Here is a 21,537-nt window from a genome sequence, read left to right as displayed (position 1 = left end):
GAAATGAAACTGCAGCCTCAGGCACGAGAACAACAAAAGGTTCCATGTAATTCTTAAATAAAGTGTATCAGTGGACTGAGGTCGGCTGAACCAGAGGTCAGATGGCAACCAATCCAAGCCACTCAACCAATCGATGCCGAGTGGATGTCAAACCGCAGGAGGAGGACGCACCAATTTATTATTCAAGCCTAGTTCAAGCTGTTCCAATGTGACGATGTGTTGATTTTCTGTTTTTTCGATTCTACAAAATCCAATTTGACGCTCCTTTTTGTTTGTCTTTTGTTTCTTACCAGCATTGCATTCTTCCATGATGTTGTTTTTTATTGCCAGAGACTACCCTCACCTTTGTGGGGGCAATGGCGTCATAATACATTTCAATAAATGTTCTACCAGGTTGTTGAGTGAGATCCAGCTGCGCGGTCAAAGTCAATGCAGAAGATGACAGGCTGCGGTTCCGCAAAGTCATCAGAAAAGGCAGCACTATATATAAGTTGGTGTCTGGGAATGCTGCTCGACATGAGGAGCAACATATTCAGAAGAAGCACATTTCCCAGAAGACATCTGCTTGCAGTGGACAGAAATAGTAAACAAAGACTCCACCTCCTCCCTCACACACTCGCTCATGACGCTGTTGGGAGGAGTTGGCTCAGCACTGCTGCGCTGCTATCTGCCAGGTTTCCGTGAAAAGCACGAAGACAAGATTGTGCTAAACATCCATCCATCCATTATCTATAACCGCTTATCCTCTTCTATCAACCTAAGCCGGTCTTTGGACTTTAGGTTGATAGATGAACAAGAGTGCATTTTGTTCATTCTACGACAGGAACATGAAGATAAGATAAGATAGTGGGGAAATTTACAGGACTACAGCAGTAAAGGGGTAAGACACAAGACATAGTAGGATCAAATATAACAACAGTAAATAAAACAGTAAACAGTCTAAGGTAGCTGAATAATATATACAATATACAATAATATGTACACACAGGCAGAATAAAGATGGCAATGAAGTCCTGCTTCTGGGCTTTGATGAGTACGAGGCAGTGGGTCCATGCCCAATGACAGGAAGAAGGGGAGGATTAAACACCAGCCTCAACCGGCGTTTCATCAGTAACTCCCAAGAGGGTAGAGTCAGGGTGAGAAGGGAGAGCGAAGGGATTGATACTGAGCTGCTTATCACCACGCTGACATTGAGGCTGCTGTGCTTCAGCGTGCATCGTCTGGCTGAACCGAAAATGGTCCCTCAGTACTCCAGCTCTTCTTGGGTGGAGGTCATCTGAACTGTGAGCTGTGTGTTGAGTCCCAACAGTCCTCTGTTGACCTTCTGCCCCGCTCCACTAATAATACACAAAGTCAGTCAGCTGACTATCCCGCCAACCCCCCCCCCCCCCCCCCTGGGTCTGAAAAGAGAAGCCAATGCTGAAGTGCCTTAAACGTGCCTTCTTTCTAATGGCCATTAGGGGGCGACTCTTCAGGTTGCAAAAACAAGTCAGATTGTATAGAAGTCTATGGGGAAATGACCTTGATTTTTTTTGTTTCGTTTATGGTCTCAAACACTAGTTTTGCAATATAATAAAAGTTCATTGTCGGCTCAAAATATCTTATTCAGCGTTCGGTTGTACTTAGCTCCACCCTCTCATGTCAAACCAAGATGGCGACGGCCAAAATGCAGAGGCTTTAAACTAGCAGTCCACAAACCAATGGGTGACGTCATAATGACGCGTATACAAAGTCTATGACTGGTACATAAACAGAAATGCTGATTAATGTCTGTTGCCCTAAATAAAACTAAATCCTCTCTGCAAACATCATGTTCTCCGACCATAAACGATCCAAAGCATTGTCCAGCTCAGCAGGAGTTACAGGTGGAATTGTCCAGTTGTAATGTCATTGTTGACATTGTTGACACCCAGATGTCCGTAGTTATCTGATTTGATACAATTTGCCCGATAAGGGAGAACAATTTTGCTCCTATCTTGAAGTTCAGCATACCCATATTATCCCCGCAGGTAGAAATCCCTGCTATGGTTGAAAATAGTCAGGATGTGAATCAAAGATTCTCAGCAATAATTACAGTTCGTTATCACAATCATTATATTTCACAGAGTAATGATTGATGATGCGACATCCGCCACCTACACAAAGGTGGTAGCATGCTGCGGTGATCAACGACATGATCTTGAGTAGCTCTTCTTTTTTAACGATCTCATCATGTTGATGTGTTCCCACACCAAGCGTCCACAGGAGAACATCAGGCATTGCGAGGCGCTGGAGCGAAGTGAAACAAAAGTGAAAAGGGGGTCGAGCACCGCCCCGAGTGGGCGTCATGTCAGAGACCTGCAGCACACGGCGGCGTTGTCCACATCAACACAAGCTTTCATCGGGGAAAAACAACCAAAATTGTATTTAGCCTTCTGTTTGGCAATCGAGGAGCCTGTATGTGTGTGTGTGTGAGTGTGTGTGTGTGTGCTCACTAACAGCTTGCATACATGTCTGTTCACATGTGAGTTGCCGCGATGCATCAACTTAATTAACGAGAATGTGCTCGGAGTCATTCCTGCCCACGGTGGAGAGAGCTGCTGTTACATCACACTCACAGGAAGAAACACGCACACGCGCACACACACGCACACACACACACAGTAATGTTCTCCTGTGTAGATGTAGCCGAGACAAAACCCCTGTTCATGTGTTGTAATTGGTGTAATCAGTATTTTGTTTTATTTGTTCATTTGTTTATTTTTCCCTCCAGGGAGCCTTGGCCGTCTGCGCCGTGGAGCTGCAGCTGCTGACTTCTGGCTGCATTCGTTAGCTCCTGTGTTTCTAAGGAGGGTCTGGCTTAACAACCCCCATGCAGGCTTTCAGCCCTCATCTGTGCCCCCCACCCCCACCACCCACCCTCCCACCCTCCATGCCAGGCTGCAAGGAGTGAAGCTCAGGCGGCGTGTGTGGTCCCCCGCCCCCCTCTTCCCTCTCCCTAGAGGTGCACAGGGGGCACTGGGTGGGCAAAGGGAGGGGGGGGTTGTGGGTGCTCACAGAGCCAGTGGGGCCCCTTCTTTGAAAAACAAAACAAATGAAAATCTTGGCGATCATTATCGCGCGCACGTCTTAACCCGGCCCCCGAAAAGTGTTCATACACGTTGCTGCAGGAGTGTGTTGACGTGCTCTCTGACCCCGAGGCAAGTCCTTAAATTACTAAACCCCCCCCACCACCACCAAAAAAGTCCAAGAATATAGCCGTGAACGTACAGTTGTGACAAGCCTTTGACTGTTGTATGTGCGGTCTCCGAGGCATCCCGTGAACCTTAACATTACTCGCGGTTGGCTGCGGTTCCTCATGTGTCACAACGGTTTACAGTCCGTCCTCGGGTGGACGCTCGCTACGTCGCCAAAATAAAACAACGCCCGGGCCCTTCGTGAGGGTTCAAACCTCGAGACTGAACATTCATTTTCTCGTTCTCTTTTTTGCGACAGAAAATGTTCAGACGTCTTCTCCTCACTTCGTCGTTACATGTCACAGCGCAACTCTTTGTGGCTACAATGAGTTCTTGTGCGTTTGCTTTTTTGGTTGTTTTTGTATGGAGAAAAGTGTGATTGCATTCAGTATTCATTCTTACTCACATCACGCGGTGATCGCTGTGTGCTCATGCAGCCTGCCACCCGGCCGGCTGACGATTTATAAAAAGTGATAACACAACACCTTCTGAATGACAGCGAGCGTGACGAGCCTTTCGGTGTCAGACTCTTTGCTGTGACTCACACAGCGAGGGATTCATCCAACCTCACATCATCTGCCAGGCCCCGGCCCCCGTCGGGAGAGGAGGTGCTTTCAAGCTGAACCAACAAAAAAACTCTCCAAATGGCTTCAAGAAGGATTTTGAACTTCAAAACCCAATCCTAAAAGATGATGTCAGTGACCTGCAGTCTGGCTGTTCGTGTTAAACCGACCCAAAGCAGTATGGGGCACTTTATGCCACGGGGACATATTTTATAATGCGTCTTTCAGTGATGATGGATGGGAGGCCTTGGTCTATTTCTGTGCAACTATTTATTCGCCAGTCAGTGTAGAACGCACACTTTACAAATGAAGTTATCTTAGCACAATGGCTAGCTAGCTAGCTTGGTTTGCCTATAGTGCACCATATAACATCACATGGAGAGTTTACACTTCTTAGTGGCACTTCAATGAGTCACAACACTAGCATATTCACATAGAGGACATGCTACTAAGATGTTGAGCTGAACAACATACTTCAGGCATTATGGGAGCGGTGGGACTTGAACCTGCTCTATCAATGGTCTGAATTTCACATTTAACACCTTAAATATCTGAATTTGGTGATTCTACATTTTTCTCTGATGCAGCTTTATTTTGATTGTTATGCTTTATTTGTAATTGTATGGTGAAGTTGCTCCTGGTGCAGCTTGTTTGCTCATCTTTTCTGCCGTTTTCTGCATTTTTAAGACAAGCGAGGAGGACAATGTAGGTTGGAAAGCCACTAGCGGAGTGGAGCGGTATCACAATAGTGACTCCCAGGAGCCGTGGGGCCCTTCACCCTCTCCTTATTGGTATGTGTGTTGGCACGGTCCACCCCCCCTTCCCGCTGGCAACCAGCAGGCCCCGGGGCAGGGGGAGGTGAAATGTCAGGAGGAAAATGCAAATTCATGCTGACAAGCGGCGCAGAAAACATGTTCTCTGCGACTCGGTGGAACCTTGATATTTCTCAAAGTCAAATGAACATGTCAGCCAACACTGGAGGGCAACTATTGGGTTATTTAAAGAGGAGGTTCAGAAAGCAAGCCGGTGTTACATCACAGGCAGCAGAGACTGTTTACGTGCAGCTCAGCGGACAAGGCTCTCCTTTTGTTGTGGTCGCTATCCTCCTCCTCCTCCAGTCTCCCTCTGTCTGTGAGCCATCACCGACTCTCGGAGGGAGACACTGCGAGGGTGGGCCGGTAGAGGAGACACATACTTGCTCGCATTTGTCCGTCATTACATCACCGCAGCGCTCTCGTCCTCCACATCCGCTGCCGGGGCCCGGCGTGTCATCCGTCTCCAGCGCTGAGCTCCCAGATACGCCATGTGGCTCACAGCTCGGGCTTTGATTAGCAGCAGGACACCATCGAGACTTAATGAGAACCTCAAACTGCTCATAACAGATAACCGTGCTTCGCTGGTGGCTCAGCGGGTGGTAATGTCCGTCTGCTGGTCAGTCCAACACTTATTATTATTGGATAGATTACCACAGCATTTTGTAAAGACATTCATGGTCCCCCAGAGGATGAATATGTGGATCTTTGAGGATCCTCTGATGTTTTCTCTAGCGCCCACTAGCAGGTAACGTTTCAGTTTCAGTATGCGCTACACTTCAGTTTATTTCGACGTCACGCTTGTTCAAGGCCGTCTAAAAACATAAGCCATGTGCCCACAGGCACATTGAAGGTGATTTGTTGTTGGGTGTGTTCCTCCTCTCCATAGAGGCTGTGAAGTGACCCCATTCCTGGTGCGATTCTAGAGATAGGGAATAAAATCCAGGTTCCGTCTTTGGCATTAAAAAAACCTTTTCTAACCAGAGTAGCCGTAGCTAATATGAGGCTTTACGCTTCAGCAGTCTGGGTTGGACAAATCAAAATGAATCAATCGTCCAGAGTTTGTAGCTCTACAGTACAAAATTCCCTGTTTGTTACAGTCTCCACTTCATGTCTCCACTGCAGCTCAGCAAGGAACCAGTCCATGAAAATACAATCATGACCAATATCTTAATTTCTTTTAACTTTGGATATCTATGACAAATGGTTGTATCAGGAAGAGATCTCTTCACAGCTAATATAATTACAACAATCCAAAAATACTGTTTAAAGAAAGACTAGCAATATGTAATCCTGTGATGGGGTTGAATTCGAAATGTATGTGCTGCACAGCATGTGCCAAATGCTAAATAGATTATTTTTCTATCTAAAATATGTCTGAATAAACCATGAGCTCATTATGCATGCATCTAATTCATGTTTGAATATTAGTTCCTTCAGCGCAGGGAGTCGTGACGACTCTCCGGCTGTGACGTACTGAGGTCGTGCTCCCTTCTGTCTTGTTGCGGATTATGGATCGTCGCTACGCTCATGAGTTTACGAGGTCATGCCCCCCCCCTGCAGTCAAGACCAGAAAATAATACACAAGCTCTCGTTGCAGCCGAGTCCGAAGCTCCAATTGTGCCGTTAAGACGTCAACATTTATGCAGCACGCGCAACTGATGCTGCATCAGAGGAAATAGAGCGTGCGGCAGAATACAGCCTGAATGCGGCACATGGTGAACAAATGAGGGATTTAGGATGCAACAACCTCCAAAACCGCAGAGACGCGGCAACAAGGGGGCCTGAATGCAAAAAAAATAAAAAATAAGTGCCACTCATGTGTTTGTGAAAAGGCTGACATCACGCGAACATAAACGTCCCCAAATATAGCAGCTAATTGCAACAGGAAACTGCATATTTTTAGGCTGCGTTTGGGCAAAGTGGCGAGCCCCAAACAGGAAAAGGCATGTGATGCGCCCGAGTGATGTGTACGTGTGAAAGGATCCTGTCACCGAGGACATGTGCACATTTGACACAGCTGGCCGCACACTGGCCTGATAACGTCAATACTGTTTCCGTCATCTCCCGTCAGCCCCGACGCCCCGCTCCTTGTTACTGAAACGGGCAGGATACGGAGCCTCGACTCCCACGCTGACTTAATGACAGTGCTGGAGCTGTACAAACAGGCCGCTCAGTGTCAGTAACTCAGGGGGAACCCAGACTTTCTCCCCCCTCAGTGAGAAGGTTGATACCACTCTTGTGTTCGCAGGGCAAACTGTGGCGATACGGCCAGCACCTTGTTAGCTTAGCATACATTCCCCAACACTATTCTTTCTACACCGTGGCTAAACAGGTATCGAACGTCCATCGAAGAATAGACGGAAAGTCTAATTAACCGTTGTTGAAATGTTCTTTTTTCGAATACGCACCCAAAATTGACTTAAACATGGTTTACTGGATTCACACATCGGTGTTAAAAGCCAGAGAAGCCTGGGAATGTGTTGAAATGATTATGATTATTATCACATACTCAGGTGCCCTTGACAACGACCTCCAGGTGCTTCGGTGTAACTGACTTGTACAGTGCAAATAAAAAGCATGGGGTTGTGATGCTTAATGCTGTGTGATCCGGGGCCAGAGAGGCGCATCTTCCCGGTGAGTCTTGTGTCTTTAAGAAATCTGCCATGCGGTAACCCGGCAACGGCACATGAAGCCGAGGCCTCGCCGCCTCACCCTCATTCTGTCACGCATGTAGATGTGTCAGGTCCAGGGCGACAATGCCCATGCTAACTCCACCAACAACAAAAAAAATACAGAAAACAAACACGTGCAGCCCTCGGCATCTTCCTCGGAGTCGCTCCCCTCCCCCCTCTCCCAAAAATGGAGTTGGCGTAATCAGATTAAATTCAGTAGCTAATTTGTTGCCGTCGAGTGTATGCCTCTGCTGCACAGATCCATAACTTATCGAAAGCTGATTAAAGCATCAACCCTCCTGCTTGTGCCTACTCAGAACTCAGAGCTGTGCGGTTGTCAGGATTGCTTAAGTGTGAACGGACGACCGAGGCATCCAGACGCTCACTCCTGTCACCACAATCTTTCCTCACAGTGATGCCTCCAGTCGGGCTTTACATTTTAAAATGTGCCACACTATCACAAGGGTTACTGTACTACGGATGTCTAAATTAAGGACACGGCGATATGCAGGCAGATTGTCTGGAGAGAGTTGTGTCTCCGCGTCCTCGAACAAGGCAGTGAAGGTCATTTAAGGACGCAGCTGATTCTGAACTTTGACCCCTCCAGCAGGACCTCTAAATCTTCGGTGCGTTCCAATACTCATGTTACCATCCTAATTACTAAATAGCATGCTTAGTAAGTATCTAATTAGTATGTCCCGATACATTGAATATTTCAAATAAATATTGTGCATCCGGTCGTATGCAAGCCGGCATGCTTCTCTGGCTATTCTGATCCACATTGCTCTATACAGCGGGTCAAAGTGCAATGTAGTAACGAAGTCCCTCCCCTTTTGGATAAATTGTGTACAATATTTAACAGCTAAAGTCAAATATTATATTTTAAATCTCATTTGAATTGTGACTTGAATTATAAATAAAATAAAAAACAGTGGAAGTATAAGACTGCGATAACACACAATTAGAGAGTCGCCAATGTCGTTGTTTTGCAACCGATTAACGCAACGTAACATATTTGGTATGCGGAATGAGTGACCTGTCAATCTCGGTGAACTATACTTTATGGTCTAAGTAGAGTAATTTTCTCATATTTTATACAATCAGACATATTTTTTGCAACCAGTGGAGCCACCAGCTGATATGAAAAAAATATTGTAAATTGACCAATTCATGCCACGGCCTACGGTGCATGTTTCTCCTGAGATAAGGTCCCTAAAGCTCCTTCTCCGATATTGAAGCTCTGTGTTGCTCCTCTTTCAGCTCCCTCGAGGACTCGGATTGGTTGAAGCCTCTGGCGGTGACGTTTGGAAGTGAGGCGACATCCAACATTTCTTCCCTGAACCGGCTAATGAGCCTATTTTTTTTTTAAGACAGTGAGGAGACAAACCGGGGGAGGGGGAGGGGACCTCTGCAGCAGGCCGGTCTCGTGCTGCCGTCGCAGGGCGGTCCAACCGGAGCTGGCGTGATGCGTGATGCGTGCTGACAGCGGCACAGTCTTGGCCACGAGCACACGCGGCCTCGCTTACGTCACCGGCCCATTTGTTACCGCCCCCGTTACCCCTGTTTTAAATGCATATAGGAGGCGCCCAGCCGTCAACACGCCGACACTCCTTCACACCTGTAAGCCTCCGCCGACACTTCACCACACCTGTAAGCCTCCGCCGACACTTCACCACCTGTTCGTGGCACTTCCGCAATCAAAAGACGATCGCTGGAGGACTTTATTTATTTTATACAGCAGGATCACTTTAGTGCTTCCTGCTGTTCATACTGGACATGAGGAAATGGGGCCCCCCCCACTATAAGATACAATCTACAGTGCGCTGGTGAAAACATTATTTTTTTTATTTTTATAAATAAAACAATGCATTTTTAAACATAACGAGGACTCTGAATATCTCTTCCATTGTGATTGCGTTAGTAAGGAATCTGGACATGGCCAGCAGAAACAGTGGAAATGATTAGTGAGCAACATTATTCCAATGTGTATAAATAAGGGTATGAAAATGTGAACCCACCCTTTAGTACATTCTTCCTAATCTCACATATTTCCTCATATGCTCCAGAACTGTAATCCATGTTACGCTTCGAAAAGTGTTCTTAAGATCTCCATTTTGGTTTATCAACTATTACTACCCAGGTGCCCTTGCGCAAGGCACTTCACCCTGATCCGCTCCAGCGGGGCTGTTAAGTGACACAGAGCATCCAAGCGTGGAAGAAGATGAATATGAACCAGATTGTGAACTTTCCTGAGTTGAATTGATCAAACAGAAAATGTGTTTTTTCATTATGGCCAAATATTTGACTTCCTGCTGTTGAATATTTCCACCAAGGACTCCAATATGTCAAACTAAGACTGTGTGCCTTCGGACCTCCTCTCCACACACTCACATACACGCTGATACAATGATGCAGGTGTTTCCACGCTGTTCAGATGGAATGATTTATTCATAATCATGATAGCATAATAAAACAATGAACATTGAAAGCACTGACAGTTGAACCCAAGGCCTCTCTCCCAGCATGCACCACTCCGACCCCAGCGTTCACAGAGACACTGAACGTTCCTAACGCCAAGAGACACCTGGCTTCTGAAAGTCCTCCTTTCTTTATGAGTTTTTTTTTTTGTCTCCGCCCTAGTCAGTTTTTTCCTTGTTCGTTTTTACTTTTTTTGAATCCTTTAAATATATTTTGATATAAAAACACGCCCACTTATGATGAATCAACCATGTTTGTGAACTGCCTCCCTGCCTCACCCCCCCCCCCCCTTCCCAGTATTGGTTAGAGGACAAATATTGATACTGGCCCCCTAAATCCTCCCTCCTGTTCACGCTCTCTTCATGGACACGTGGTACAAAAAAATAAAAATACATCCCAGAACGACTGGGTGAGGATGGAGGTGCAGGAGATGGCACTGAAATAAAAATAAAACACGGTTCGATAACTTCCCTGAAAAAAAATGAAAGCAATAAAAAAAGATCTCTTAAAAAAAGGAATTAAAAATAAAAATCAAACTACAAAAGTCCAGTTGAAAGACATGCTGGAGGGAAGTCTGGAGCTCTGTAGACTGGAGGCACTTTAGCACAGAGCGAAGGCCCCACGCCTGACACCACGCCGAAGGGAGGGGAGGGCAGGGCAGGAGAGAAAGTGAGAGGGAAGGATGGAATGACGAGAGAGCTGGGCTGAATTCATCCAGAGTGACACGGCGATGTTGAGATCCAGGAATGATGGAGGAGGGGGCGGAGAGCACCTGACAAACGTGGAGGAAAAAGGCCAGCCTCCCCTCCAGTTAATGCCATGTTCAGGAGAGGAGGGGAAAAAAAAAGTGGAAAAAAAGGGATCTTCCAGGTGGAGGAAGAGAAACTTGGACCGAGAGAGGAAAGAGAGAGAGCGAGCAGCGGTGGGAATAGAGCGGCGGCCCGTCGAGAGGAGAGGAAACAGTCTGGCAAAAGCTTTACAACACAAACAGGAAAACGGTCCTTGTGTGGATGCAGAGGGCGGCTGGCAGGAACGCCTGAGGTTAAAGGTCGGGGGTTGAGGGGGGGGGGGGCACAGTAGGGCAGTCCCACAGGTCAGCGGGCTGGGCAGGCAGGAGGAAGATGCTGTGGTCCCTCTTCTCCTCTTCCTCCTCCAACCACCACTGTGTCTCGCCGCGCTCATCCCCCTCCTCCTCTTCACAGGTAGAGCTCCTTGGCTCTGATATGCTGCAGCTTCTCCCTCAGCATGCGGAAAGAGGGCCGCACGACAGAGTCCAGGGTCCAGCACTGCTTCATCAGGTCGTATACCACGGGCGAGCAGCCGTCCGGGGCATCCATCTTGTATCCCTTCTCCACCCGGGGCACCACCTCTTTCAGTGGCTGAGAGAGAGAGAGAGAGAGATGAGCATGTTGACTGATATTCAGCTGATAGCAGCTGCGCCGCGGCAAAAGGAAAATGACTAAATATGTAAATGCCACAATACAGAAATATTAACATTTAATAAAGCACACGTCATGTCACATTTTCATCACCTGCTCCAGCGGTCTAATCGCACAAATATTTGAGGTCACTTCACTAATCTCCCACACGCAGACACACACACACACACACACACACACACACACACACACACACACACACACACACACACGCTCGCGCACGCGCACACGCCTGCCATCTGCTGGCGTACCTCGGTGAGCCACACACATGGGATGTTCAGGTACTCACAATTCTAGGGTAAGGCACACGCCCGAAGGAGTAGATCTCCCAAAGTAGGATTCCGTAACTCCAGACGTCTGACTTGGTGGAAAACCTCTGTCGGACACACAAAAAAGGGGGTGGGGGTGTTAGAGCCTGAATTCACACGTCAAACAAATGCATTCAGGTATTTTTTGCTTCCTCTAGCCAAGTGAGGAAACATGACTTGATAAACACAGACGCAACAACAAAATGCGCTCATTGAGTTGGAATTCCACATCAGTGCAGGCTCCAAAGAGCAGATTTTAAAGATTTAAGGGAAGAAAATGAAGGAAGTTAAACTGACGCCGCTATCAAATAAAGTCCCGAACGGGATTTCAGTCCACCTGAACAAAGGAGGAAATCCTTAGCACTTGGAATTAGAGATAGCAGGCTTGGCATCACATAAACAAACTCTTCTCTTTAACTCTTCTTAATGCTGGTACTAGAGGAGAAAACAACGCATTAGCCCCGGTCTATTTAACCGTCTGCCCCCTCGCCGCCTCTCACCTTCTCCCTTATTGCCTCGGGGGAGGTCCACTTGACGGGCAGCTTGGCCGTGTCCTGTATGGAGGACGCCTCCTTGGTGAGGCCAAAGTCGCTGACCTTGGCGATGTTGTCGTCGGACACCAGCACGTTGCGGGCCGCCAGGTCTCTGTGGACGAAGTTGTTGGCCTCCAGGTACTCCATGGCTTCGCACACGTCACTGGGCGTCACAGCGAGAGGAGGAACGATGAACAGATGAAGGCAAACCCACAGGTGTGGGTCCCCTTCCTTAATCTACGCGGACATTGTTGTGGCTTTGCCAAACACGTCGAATGACAAACGCAGCTCAGGTGTGATTGATGCAGAGAAGGTGGTGAGGATAAAAGCGCTCACACGACTCACTGTGAAAATGAATCCTAAAATACTTCCTTGTTGGAAGCATGTTTTGATGTGTAACGGTTTGCAATGATTTTGAGTTGTGCCGGGTCACAGCGTTGCCTAAATGACTTAAATAAATACAAATAAAAAGAGACTTTAAGTCGGGGCACTTGACTTGCAGATGAAGCAGCCACTCGCGTGGCGGTTGCTCGGGTAAACAAAGGCTTGTTTTATGCCACTTTGGGAGCGTGACAACATTCCTTTGAAGCTCCATTCAGATCCCGACAGCTAAAGAGCAGCAGTTTAACTCTGGACTCGAGCTGTGCTGATGAAACGTGTGTCTGTTGTACAAATGTAATGAGAACAGGAAGAGAGATGAAGAGGACTCACAGCGAGAACTTGAGTAAGCAGTCTCCGCCGAGCACGGTCCGTCCTCGGGAGCGCAGGTAGTCCACGAGGCTGCCCTGTGACACAGTAAGTAACAAATCAGATTATAAGTGGTAATCAGGTTTTCTGCCTGATGGATTATTCATTCTTACCGTAATAATGGTTTATTTAGGGGATACCAGCTTAAATTGTGGTGATCTCTATTCTAGGTTCCATATGACATTAAAAGGAATAGTTCCCCATTTCTGGGGGTTTTGGCGGAGAGTTGGATGACAACATCGCTACAACTCTCATATCTGTACAGTAAATATGAGGCTACGGCCAGCAGTCCGTTAGCTTAGCTTAGCATAAAGACTGGAACCATTAAGTATCTATGATGCTCACCAATCGTTTAATCCACATGTTACGTTGTGTACCGTGAGGGCGCCATACTACTTTCTCTTCAGGGAGCAGTGGCCAGCGAGAACCTCGGGGACGCCACTGCTCCCGGCCAAGAAACGGCCTCGTACACAAACCCCCCGTAAACACGGCTGCCGCGTTTGTAGAGATAAAACAAACCACTTACAGGTTCTTCCAACACCGTTTCCAAACGTTTTAAAACATGGCAAGAATTGTGAAACAAAAAAAACGTGTGTGACGAACCTTCGCCATGTACTCTGTGACGATGTAGAGGCTGCCCCTCTCTTCCACAATGACCCCGAGCAACTGCACCAGGTTGTTGTGCCTTAGTTGCCTGAGAGCAGAAGCAGAAAACATATGATGGGAATAAAAAAAAAAAACGAAAAAAAATACCAACTTGTGATAGAAAACAACTTTTGTATTCATTTATCATCAAGGGATCTTACGTCATGACGGAGGCCTCGGCGATGAAAGCCTGCGCCGTGGCGTCATTTTTGATGCACTTGACCGCCACCTTGTTCCCTCTGTAGTCTCCTACCATCACGTCTGACGAGGACGCAGACGGGGAAGATGTTTTAGTTCAATACGAGAGGCGACCGAGGCCGCTTGGTACTGCGGCTCAGATGAGTGAAATGGAATGATGCAGAAATCCTCACCTCCAAACTCCCCCTTGCCAATGGTCTGCAGGAGCTTCAGCTCTTTTCTGTTCAAGGCCCAGCCGCCTGTCAGGAGAGGACAACACTTAACACGACAGGCAGGCTACAAGTCGAATGACGTTACTGTAAACAACCAAGATATGCATTAATATTCATTAATGAGCTCAGCGTGTCCTTACTCCTGGAGAACTCGTCTTGTGCGGCCACCGTTCCCTCCATCAACTTGGGTTTGATCAGCCGGGTGCAAAGGCCATCGGCGTCTTTGGTGTAGTGCTGCGGACAGACAGGAGACAATTACATGCAATGATTTTACAACATGCGAGGACAAAGGTCAGTGTGTAAAAGTTTTACTAGATAAATATCCAGGTGGTCATTTTTTAGAAAAGGGTTACATCGTCTGACTATTTCATAAATCGAATGTCTGCCTATTGAAAGATCACATCGGAGTGGTGGATCCGTGTACAAGCTTTTGAAGATTCAGGTCAGAGTTCAATCGATCTCATGCGCACGGGGATGTCGGTGGCGTTCGCCTTCACTAAGAGACGGTGAAGGGGAGGATGGTGGTGTTGAGGAAATTCACGGCACAAAAGATGGAATGAAATAGAAGAAGATAGGTGGAGGTGCCGCATATTCGAGCACTGCGCTCCTCAAATCAGCTCCAGCACGAGGGGAATTATTAGGTTTTGATGGCGTAAAGACAGTCGTTAACTTCTTTTTCTGATCACTGAAACCCAGTGCAGCCGTATCGCAGTCATTCATCTGGAAATGAATTAACCTCCGCATGAGGCGTCTATTAAGAGGAGCCGTGAAGGCTTTTTGTGGGAACTGGCAGCAGCGGCAGGAGAATTGTGTGGGTGTGAAAGAGGTCAATATATCTGATCCAGCGCGCACGCACGCACACACACACACACACACACACACACACACACACACACACACACACACACACACACACACACACACACACACACACACACACACACACACACACACACACACACACACACACACACACACACACACACACACACACACACACACACACACACACACACACACACACACACACACACACACACACACACACACACACACACACACACACACACAACACACACACACACACACACACACACACACACACACACACACACACACACACAAACACACAGCTAACCAAACAACCTGTCAATATCTGCTCAGAATCCTGACATCAGATTAGACGTTGTGACCTTGTGAAAGCAGACGTCACGTTCTGGACGCAAGAGAAAAAGCAGCAAATGTGAGTAAAAAAAAGTCTTCCGAACAAACATGGGTCATCGAACCTGTTTGCGACGCTAGAAAATTAATTAAAGCATGAGGACGCTACCCCACCGCCAGCAAAACAATTTTTTTTAAAAATGTTATACAACTGCAGCATGCCGAATTGACCACAGAGTGCAAGTCATCGCGGCGACCACCAGGGGGCAGCATGGTGAAGGAGGGGGGTTCCACTACATTGTTCAACACTCGCATGCAGCCACATATGAACAACACCCCCCATATACTCAATTACGCAAATGTAGATTTAACACAACTCGCAATGTTGCATAATTAGCAACATTTTACAATTCCTTAAAATTGAATGCTTTAAAATATTTCTTTTGTGCAGATTTGTGCTGGATAAATCGAGATCCTCCCACATGTAATCAAAGCAGACGGGTGTAATCACAGAGTAAAAATACTAAATGAGGATTGTAGGTGGAAAAACAAACTTTCCCCAGTGCCGTCACCCCCTTTTAAAGCAACACACGGAGTCATCTTTGTTTCACTACATCGCACCATTCACGTGACACATAATGACGACGTTAGCTGCTGTGATTGACAGGGAGAAGGCCTGGGTGTGAGTGTGTGTATATATATATATATATATATATATATATATATATATATATATATATATATATATATATATATATATATATATATATATATATATATATATATATATGTAGACCCATGCAAAGCCTGCAGTGAGGGGCCGATGAGAGCGAGCCAGATAAACACACAAGAATGCGAGGCATCCTCTCACAGCCTGTTATGGAGAGAAAGGAGTAGGCACAGGGGAATGCAGGCGGCGGGGAGGGTAAAGATGGAGGGAGATTGAGAGAAAGAGAGAGAAACTGAGGGCGGGCAAGGCCAGGGAAGAGGTGGAGGTGGATAACAAAGAGAGAAGGAGAGGAAGCAATATGCCAGGGATAGACGAGGGAGGTGGAGGAAAAGGAAGTGGAAGGCAGAAGCAAGCCTGGGGGTGTGTGAACGAGAGAGAGATAAGATTGCGGGCTAATATCGAGAATGCAGCGGGACGTAGATGTCTCGGTGCCAGCTGGCACATTCCTGTCATCCACTTCCAAACGGCCCGCGAGGCAAAGAGATGGGGTCCAATTAAAAGTGTGATAGGCGCCAATCCAGCTCCTCTCTTCATCTGAGAGAACGAAAGCCCCCCCCCCCCCCCCCCCCTACCCTCCACCATCAATGTCTCCTATCTTCCCCTCTCCACACTCTGTCCTTCCTCTGAACCGGCTCGCAGATAACAGACAGCGAGTGAGAGGATCAGACGGCTTTGTGAAGAATGTGAACAAGTACTTGAGTGAGATTTTTATTTTTTTTTTTAAAGGTGGGAACTCCATGGGGACACTTGTGTGTGTGTGTGTGTGTGTGTGTGTGTGTGTGTGTGTGTGTGTGTGTGTGTGTGTGTGTGTGTGTGTGTGTGTGTGTGTGTGTGTGTGTGTGTGTGTGCTTGTGCTTACAAAGTTACGTAATCATACTGCGGCATGATTGATAGCAGCTTAACTCAATTTAATTGTACTTTTCAAGCTGTATTCTAAATCTCAACCCTAACAGGATGCAGACTCATAAAACAGACCTGGATTGCTTCAATAACCTAAATATCACTTGACACAAAGTGAAACAAGACAAAATGTGTGTGGTGAGAAGTTTCGTTTTCTTTGCAAACCACTTCCTTTCCCGCTCCCTCTGTGGTTTGGCTGAAACACTCTCGACTTTCAGTTCCCACTAAATGGCACCGATATTGAGCGGCCAGTGCGATTGGGTACCGACGGTATTGTGCGAGTAGAAGATAGGAGTCCCTCACCTCAACCAGCTGCATGAGGTTCTCAAAGTACTCCTCCTCGTCGATGGTGAGCTTGCCGTTGTGGTAGATGATGCGGTAGTGCTCCACCTTGCCGTCGCAGCTAACGCACAGGGTGTAATCGCCGGGGTAGTTGGTGCTCTCCCTCACCAGGAACAAGCCCGTCTCCGGAGGGTAGAGGAGCCGCTCGGCCTGCTCCCGAGTTATCTTCCCGTGGAACCAGCTGCGTGGAGAAGGGTGGGGGGGTGGGGGAGGTAGGTAGGCACAACGTTAACGGCAAGAAGGGGTGAGAAACAAAAAAAGGGAGAAATTATGGAGAGAAAGTGTTTAAAAGAAGGAGAGCAACAAAAGTGGTTGAGGAGGAGACGGTGAGTCAGACGTCAAAATGACAGACGGGGACAAAGAATGTAGAGGAAAGAAAAAGGGAACGGGACAGGTATGAGATTCAAAAAGCGTTTACGAACACACCAATAAAGAAATGAGTCTGATCCATGCACCAACACAACTACAATCCTCATCTGCTCTGCACTACGATCCGCTTCCAGGCAGCGGGCCTGCTCGAAAAACAAGGGAAAAACGATGGGAAGCCGGCAGCACTTCCGGTCCGTTTGGCTCAAGCTGAGCAAAAAGGGGGGTGGGGGGGAAATGGGACTCAGTGAGAAAGTACCTGGGCCCAAAACAGGAAACATGCACACGGACACGCGCACTGAGGCAGATTCGGAAACTGACGAGCGCGCACTGCAATAACAGGAAAATGCAAAAAAAAAAAGATGTAAGTGCTCAGACGAGGCGGTTGGGCAGGACAGAGCCAAGTCACCAGTTCCTGGCTGAGATCAGGGAGACCAAGAGATAAACTGTATAAAAAGAAAAAAGAAAAGAAGCTGTGCTCTAAGAACAAACAACAAAAAGAAGGTCTTGCTTTGCTGGCTGTGTAACCCTGTTTCACAGTCACCATACGGCCTGGAGGATATATATCGACAGGCTACTAATGGATGGATTAGACAGCTGCTTCACGGTGAGTTTCACGTGCACATTAGTATCCTGGCTGTGAGCATTAAACTGGTTTGGATCATATTGGCAATACGGTTGTGTACATGGAACACATCGAAATTGTCCCGATAGCCTCTTATTTCTGTCCTGACTGAGAATGAAGTGTCATTCTGAACCCTGCTGCATTCATCCACCTGCTGGTTCTTCCCTCTGACCACCGGTGACGGACAACAAGATCTGAATCGCAAAATCAGACTGAGCATTAATCATCATTGATCATATTTTTTTCAGCCTGGTTTTACAGCGGCCGCCTCCGTCCCTCCCTACTCCTCCTCCTCTTCACACCACGTCCTCCTCGAGCAGCGGAGGCCCTTGTGGCAAAGCAGCTTAGAGCTGGTTGAGTTGATTAGATCAGCACGGCCGGCTTCTCAGATGGACAACGGGCTCCTTTCGACTTCCCCTAATCCGAGAGCGGTTCGTATGTGTCCACCAAAGCAGCCCTTTGACCAGCCGCTCTGTCCACGGCAATTAACCGCCGTCGTACGTTACAACACAGTAAAATAAAAGGCACAAAACATGTGGTGAACAACAGGGAAGGAGGTTCGAACACCCCGGCTTTCTTTGGTGGCGAGGTGCACATTATGTGTGGCAGATGTCTGCCACACGGGGGCAGCAGAGAGAACAGGCTGTTGGGACGACAGAGGAACGGAGACGAGGACTGTATCCACTGGCCAGTATCAATCGGTCTGGGCGCGACTGGGGACAGGAGGAACCACAGCTGAACCCGTATGTAACCCAGAAGAGGAGGCGAGGTCTTCTCTGAGACATCTGTTAGAGATTCATAACTAAAATCAACGAGTCCCCCGTGGGTTACGGAAGAACGACTTCTGATGACTTAAGTGTTTTCGAAAAAAAGGGCAGCTGTAAAAGAATGAGGTCATCAAGTAAAACAGTTTTGGAGTCTTCTCATTCCTTTGAGTGTAATAAGTGGTTGGGCAAAAAAGAGGAAAAAGTGGACTACTTGTCAGACTGCAGGAATCGTACCACGATCACTCAACGTGACCGTCTCCAAAGTTAAATCCCATCAGAGCAGCAACGTAGCAGGTAGCACTGGAGTTTAGCAGCTCACGCACGTTTCCAAAGCCCTCCCGGTTGCACGAGGCTAAACTAAAGTTAGCTCTTCAGACCACACATGCAGCGACGAGCCAGAGCAGAGTGACCGCCGCGACCGCGTTGAAATGGGCGCAGACAGGCGTCAAAAAGGGAGAGGTTAAAGCTCTCAGCGGCCGGCTGACGAAGAGAGACAAAGAGGGTCAAAAGTCGATTTAAATGTTTCCTGCCAACAGGATGTTACAGTGGCATACCGTCGACTCTGTGAGCACCGCTCAACAATACAAGGACACAAGACAGGCCCTAATATTACAGAGTCAATATTATCATTTTTAAAATTATATTCTCTATTAGCACACAACTAGAAACACTGACTAGCTGTAATTAACAATACAGGTGAATGGTGGGAAATATTATATCACTATGAGCGACTGTGGGTCAGTGGTTAGCAGGTCTGTCTATCAATCAGGGGGTTTGCGGTTCAATCCCCGCCCTAGTCGATGTGTCCTTGAGCAAGTCACTTAACCCTGAATTGTTCCCTGTAGCTGTGTCTACAGTGTCTGATTGTAAGTCGCTTTGGATAAAAGCGTCAGCTAAATGACATGTAATGTAACTATAAAACTTCCCCAGTTATTTATATAAAAACACTTTTATTAATTAGCATTTTTTAGCATTATTATTTATCTAATGCTAACTTTTGGTGAATTTAGAAGAAGATCTACAGACGCAAAAAGACAAAGCGTTGAAACAAAACACATGTCGGTGTAGTTGATTTGAGTCCGGTGGGAAAATGGGAGGTTCTGTGTTTGCTTCTGGCCTCAGACACTTAAGAATATTAATTGTGCACAAGAAATCAAACTTTAATACGTCTCAAATGACCTCCACTGAAGGATTTTTTTGTTCATCTTCTTTTATAAAAAAAGAAAGAGCCCCATTCTGTATTTCAAGGTGCCATATGAATATAGTTTCTGATCATTGTTATGAATGCAGTTGACGGTGGAACATGTCTCACAGAGCACCACTTCTCTGCGAGAGAGAGCGACGATCCTCTTATTATCATCCGACACTTCCTCTTAACCCAAACCCTTCAATTAAAAGCTCCTCTTAATCTGTAAAGTTGCACGCAACCGCTCAGGCAGCTTTTCAGATGATGACATCTCATATCTTGTGATGATACCGCTGAGGCCCGTGTGCTCTCGGCCTTCTTGTCTCACTTCACTCGCATATGCCTTTCGTTATGTTTTCCTCATTGTTTGCCCTTTAAAAAAAGAAAACCTGCCGTTTCAAAAAGCCCGATTCAAATGCAGTGCGCAGCTGGTCCCGGCCTCCGTGGCAGGCAGACGCAGACAAGACTCAAAGGCGGTACAAGATGGAATTTCCACCTTTTGATGCTTTAACTCACTTTTGAAATCAACACCCCATTTCCCCGCGCTGCAGGGAACTAAAGTGAAGGCGCGCGGGTACGACAACTCATGCACGCATAACAAGAAAAAGGAATGTGTCAAAAGATGTAGAAGACACATAAAACCAAATCTTAAATTGTTATTTGGATTACCGATTGGATTATGTACTCAAAATTGACGTAGACATCACCAAAACAAAATACACAAGACATTTATTACAAACGGACACGGTTAGTTTGGGTTTCCTCCTCCATTACCCCCCCGGTACTTACGGCATAAGACTAAGCTTCCCTCCTGACTTGACTCCTTCTCTTTTCTGGACATAGTTGGCCGGGATGGTGCCCTCTCTGCCCACTGTGTTCCTCGCTCTGTACCAGTTGGGATCCTGAAACCAAACCAAAACGAGCGACAACATAGCCTTAGTGCTGGTGATAATAACCGGGAGTCTTCCTGTGGGTGGGGAGCAATTAATGTCCCTCATGTCCCTCTCTAAACGCAGGTGGCAGCAGAAGTGATGCAGTGGGGGTTACATAGCTGCAGTACTCTACACATAGTGGAGAATGGATACTTAAATCCACTTATGGGCATAAACTGTTGCAGAAATTATGTTCACTGGGATCTCGGGTTCTTTGCAAGCCGATATACCGGATCCTGTAGCTCTTGTTTTCGCGCCTGTTGAGCATGCCAAATGATATATTAATGGTATTAGGATATTAGCATTAACTATAAACTATTAGATTTGGTTCGTAATTTAGAGCGAAACAAAAAAATATATATATATGAACAGCAATCTTTATGTTAAGACAGGAGTCATTTAATACTGTCGCTCCCAAATACGACATTACGCAAGTTACTAAGTGTTATTGTTTGCTGAAACAAATCAGTTATATGAGCTGTGTTGGCCATTTTAAGCTAGAAGAAGCAGCTGTCCTTTTACCAATCAATAACATTAACTCCTTTCTGAGACATGGAAGAAGACGTGGTAATATACTGTATAAGATGACATGATTGTAAGACCTTTTTTTTCCCCTCAAAATTGCAATTGCAAGTTTCAAGTATTCATGATCATTAACTGGGGAAACAAGAAACTGTGTCCTATAATTCAATATAATTAACTA

General features: G+C 46.7%; 1 protein-coding gene across 1 annotated transcript in view; it reads right to left on the bottom strand.

Annotated features, from left to right (window-relative positions):
* Nucleotides 1-9,694: 9,694 nt before the first annotated feature.
* The window catches only part of LOC117728134 (tyrosine-protein kinase CSK), a 32,516-nt gene continuing 20,673 nt past the window's right edge, over nucleotides 9,695-21,537 (bottom strand). The window contains exons 4-13 of the mRNA XM_034528891.1: nucleotides 20,692-20,804; nucleotides 16,920-17,139; nucleotides 13,966-14,059; nucleotides 13,787-13,852; nucleotides 13,577-13,676; nucleotides 13,374-13,464; nucleotides 12,735-12,808; nucleotides 11,991-12,186; nucleotides 11,472-11,558; nucleotides 9,695-11,122 (exon numbers count right to left, since the gene is read on the bottom strand). Of these exons, the coding sequence (XP_034384782.1) occupies nucleotides 10,940-11,122; nucleotides 11,472-11,558; nucleotides 11,991-12,186; nucleotides 12,735-12,808; nucleotides 13,374-13,464; nucleotides 13,577-13,676; nucleotides 13,787-13,852; nucleotides 13,966-14,059; nucleotides 16,920-17,139; nucleotides 20,692-20,804 (1,224 nt within the window). The 3' untranslated portion in view covers nucleotides 9,695-10,939. The remainder of the gene's footprint in view (nucleotides 11,123-11,471; nucleotides 11,559-11,990; nucleotides 12,187-12,734; nucleotides 12,809-13,373; nucleotides 13,465-13,576; nucleotides 13,677-13,786; nucleotides 13,853-13,965; nucleotides 14,060-16,919; nucleotides 17,140-20,691; nucleotides 20,805-21,537) is intronic.

Source organism: Cyclopterus lumpus, chromosome 3 (assembly GCF_009769545.1).
Source record: "Cyclopterus lumpus isolate fCycLum1 chromosome 3, fCycLum1.pri, whole genome shotgun sequence".
NCBI classification, from domain to species: Eukaryota; Metazoa; Chordata; class Actinopteri; order Perciformes; family Cyclopteridae; genus Cyclopterus; species Cyclopterus lumpus.
Note: the sequence above shows the minus strand (reverse complement) of the source record. Positions and strands in the feature narration are given on the sequence as shown.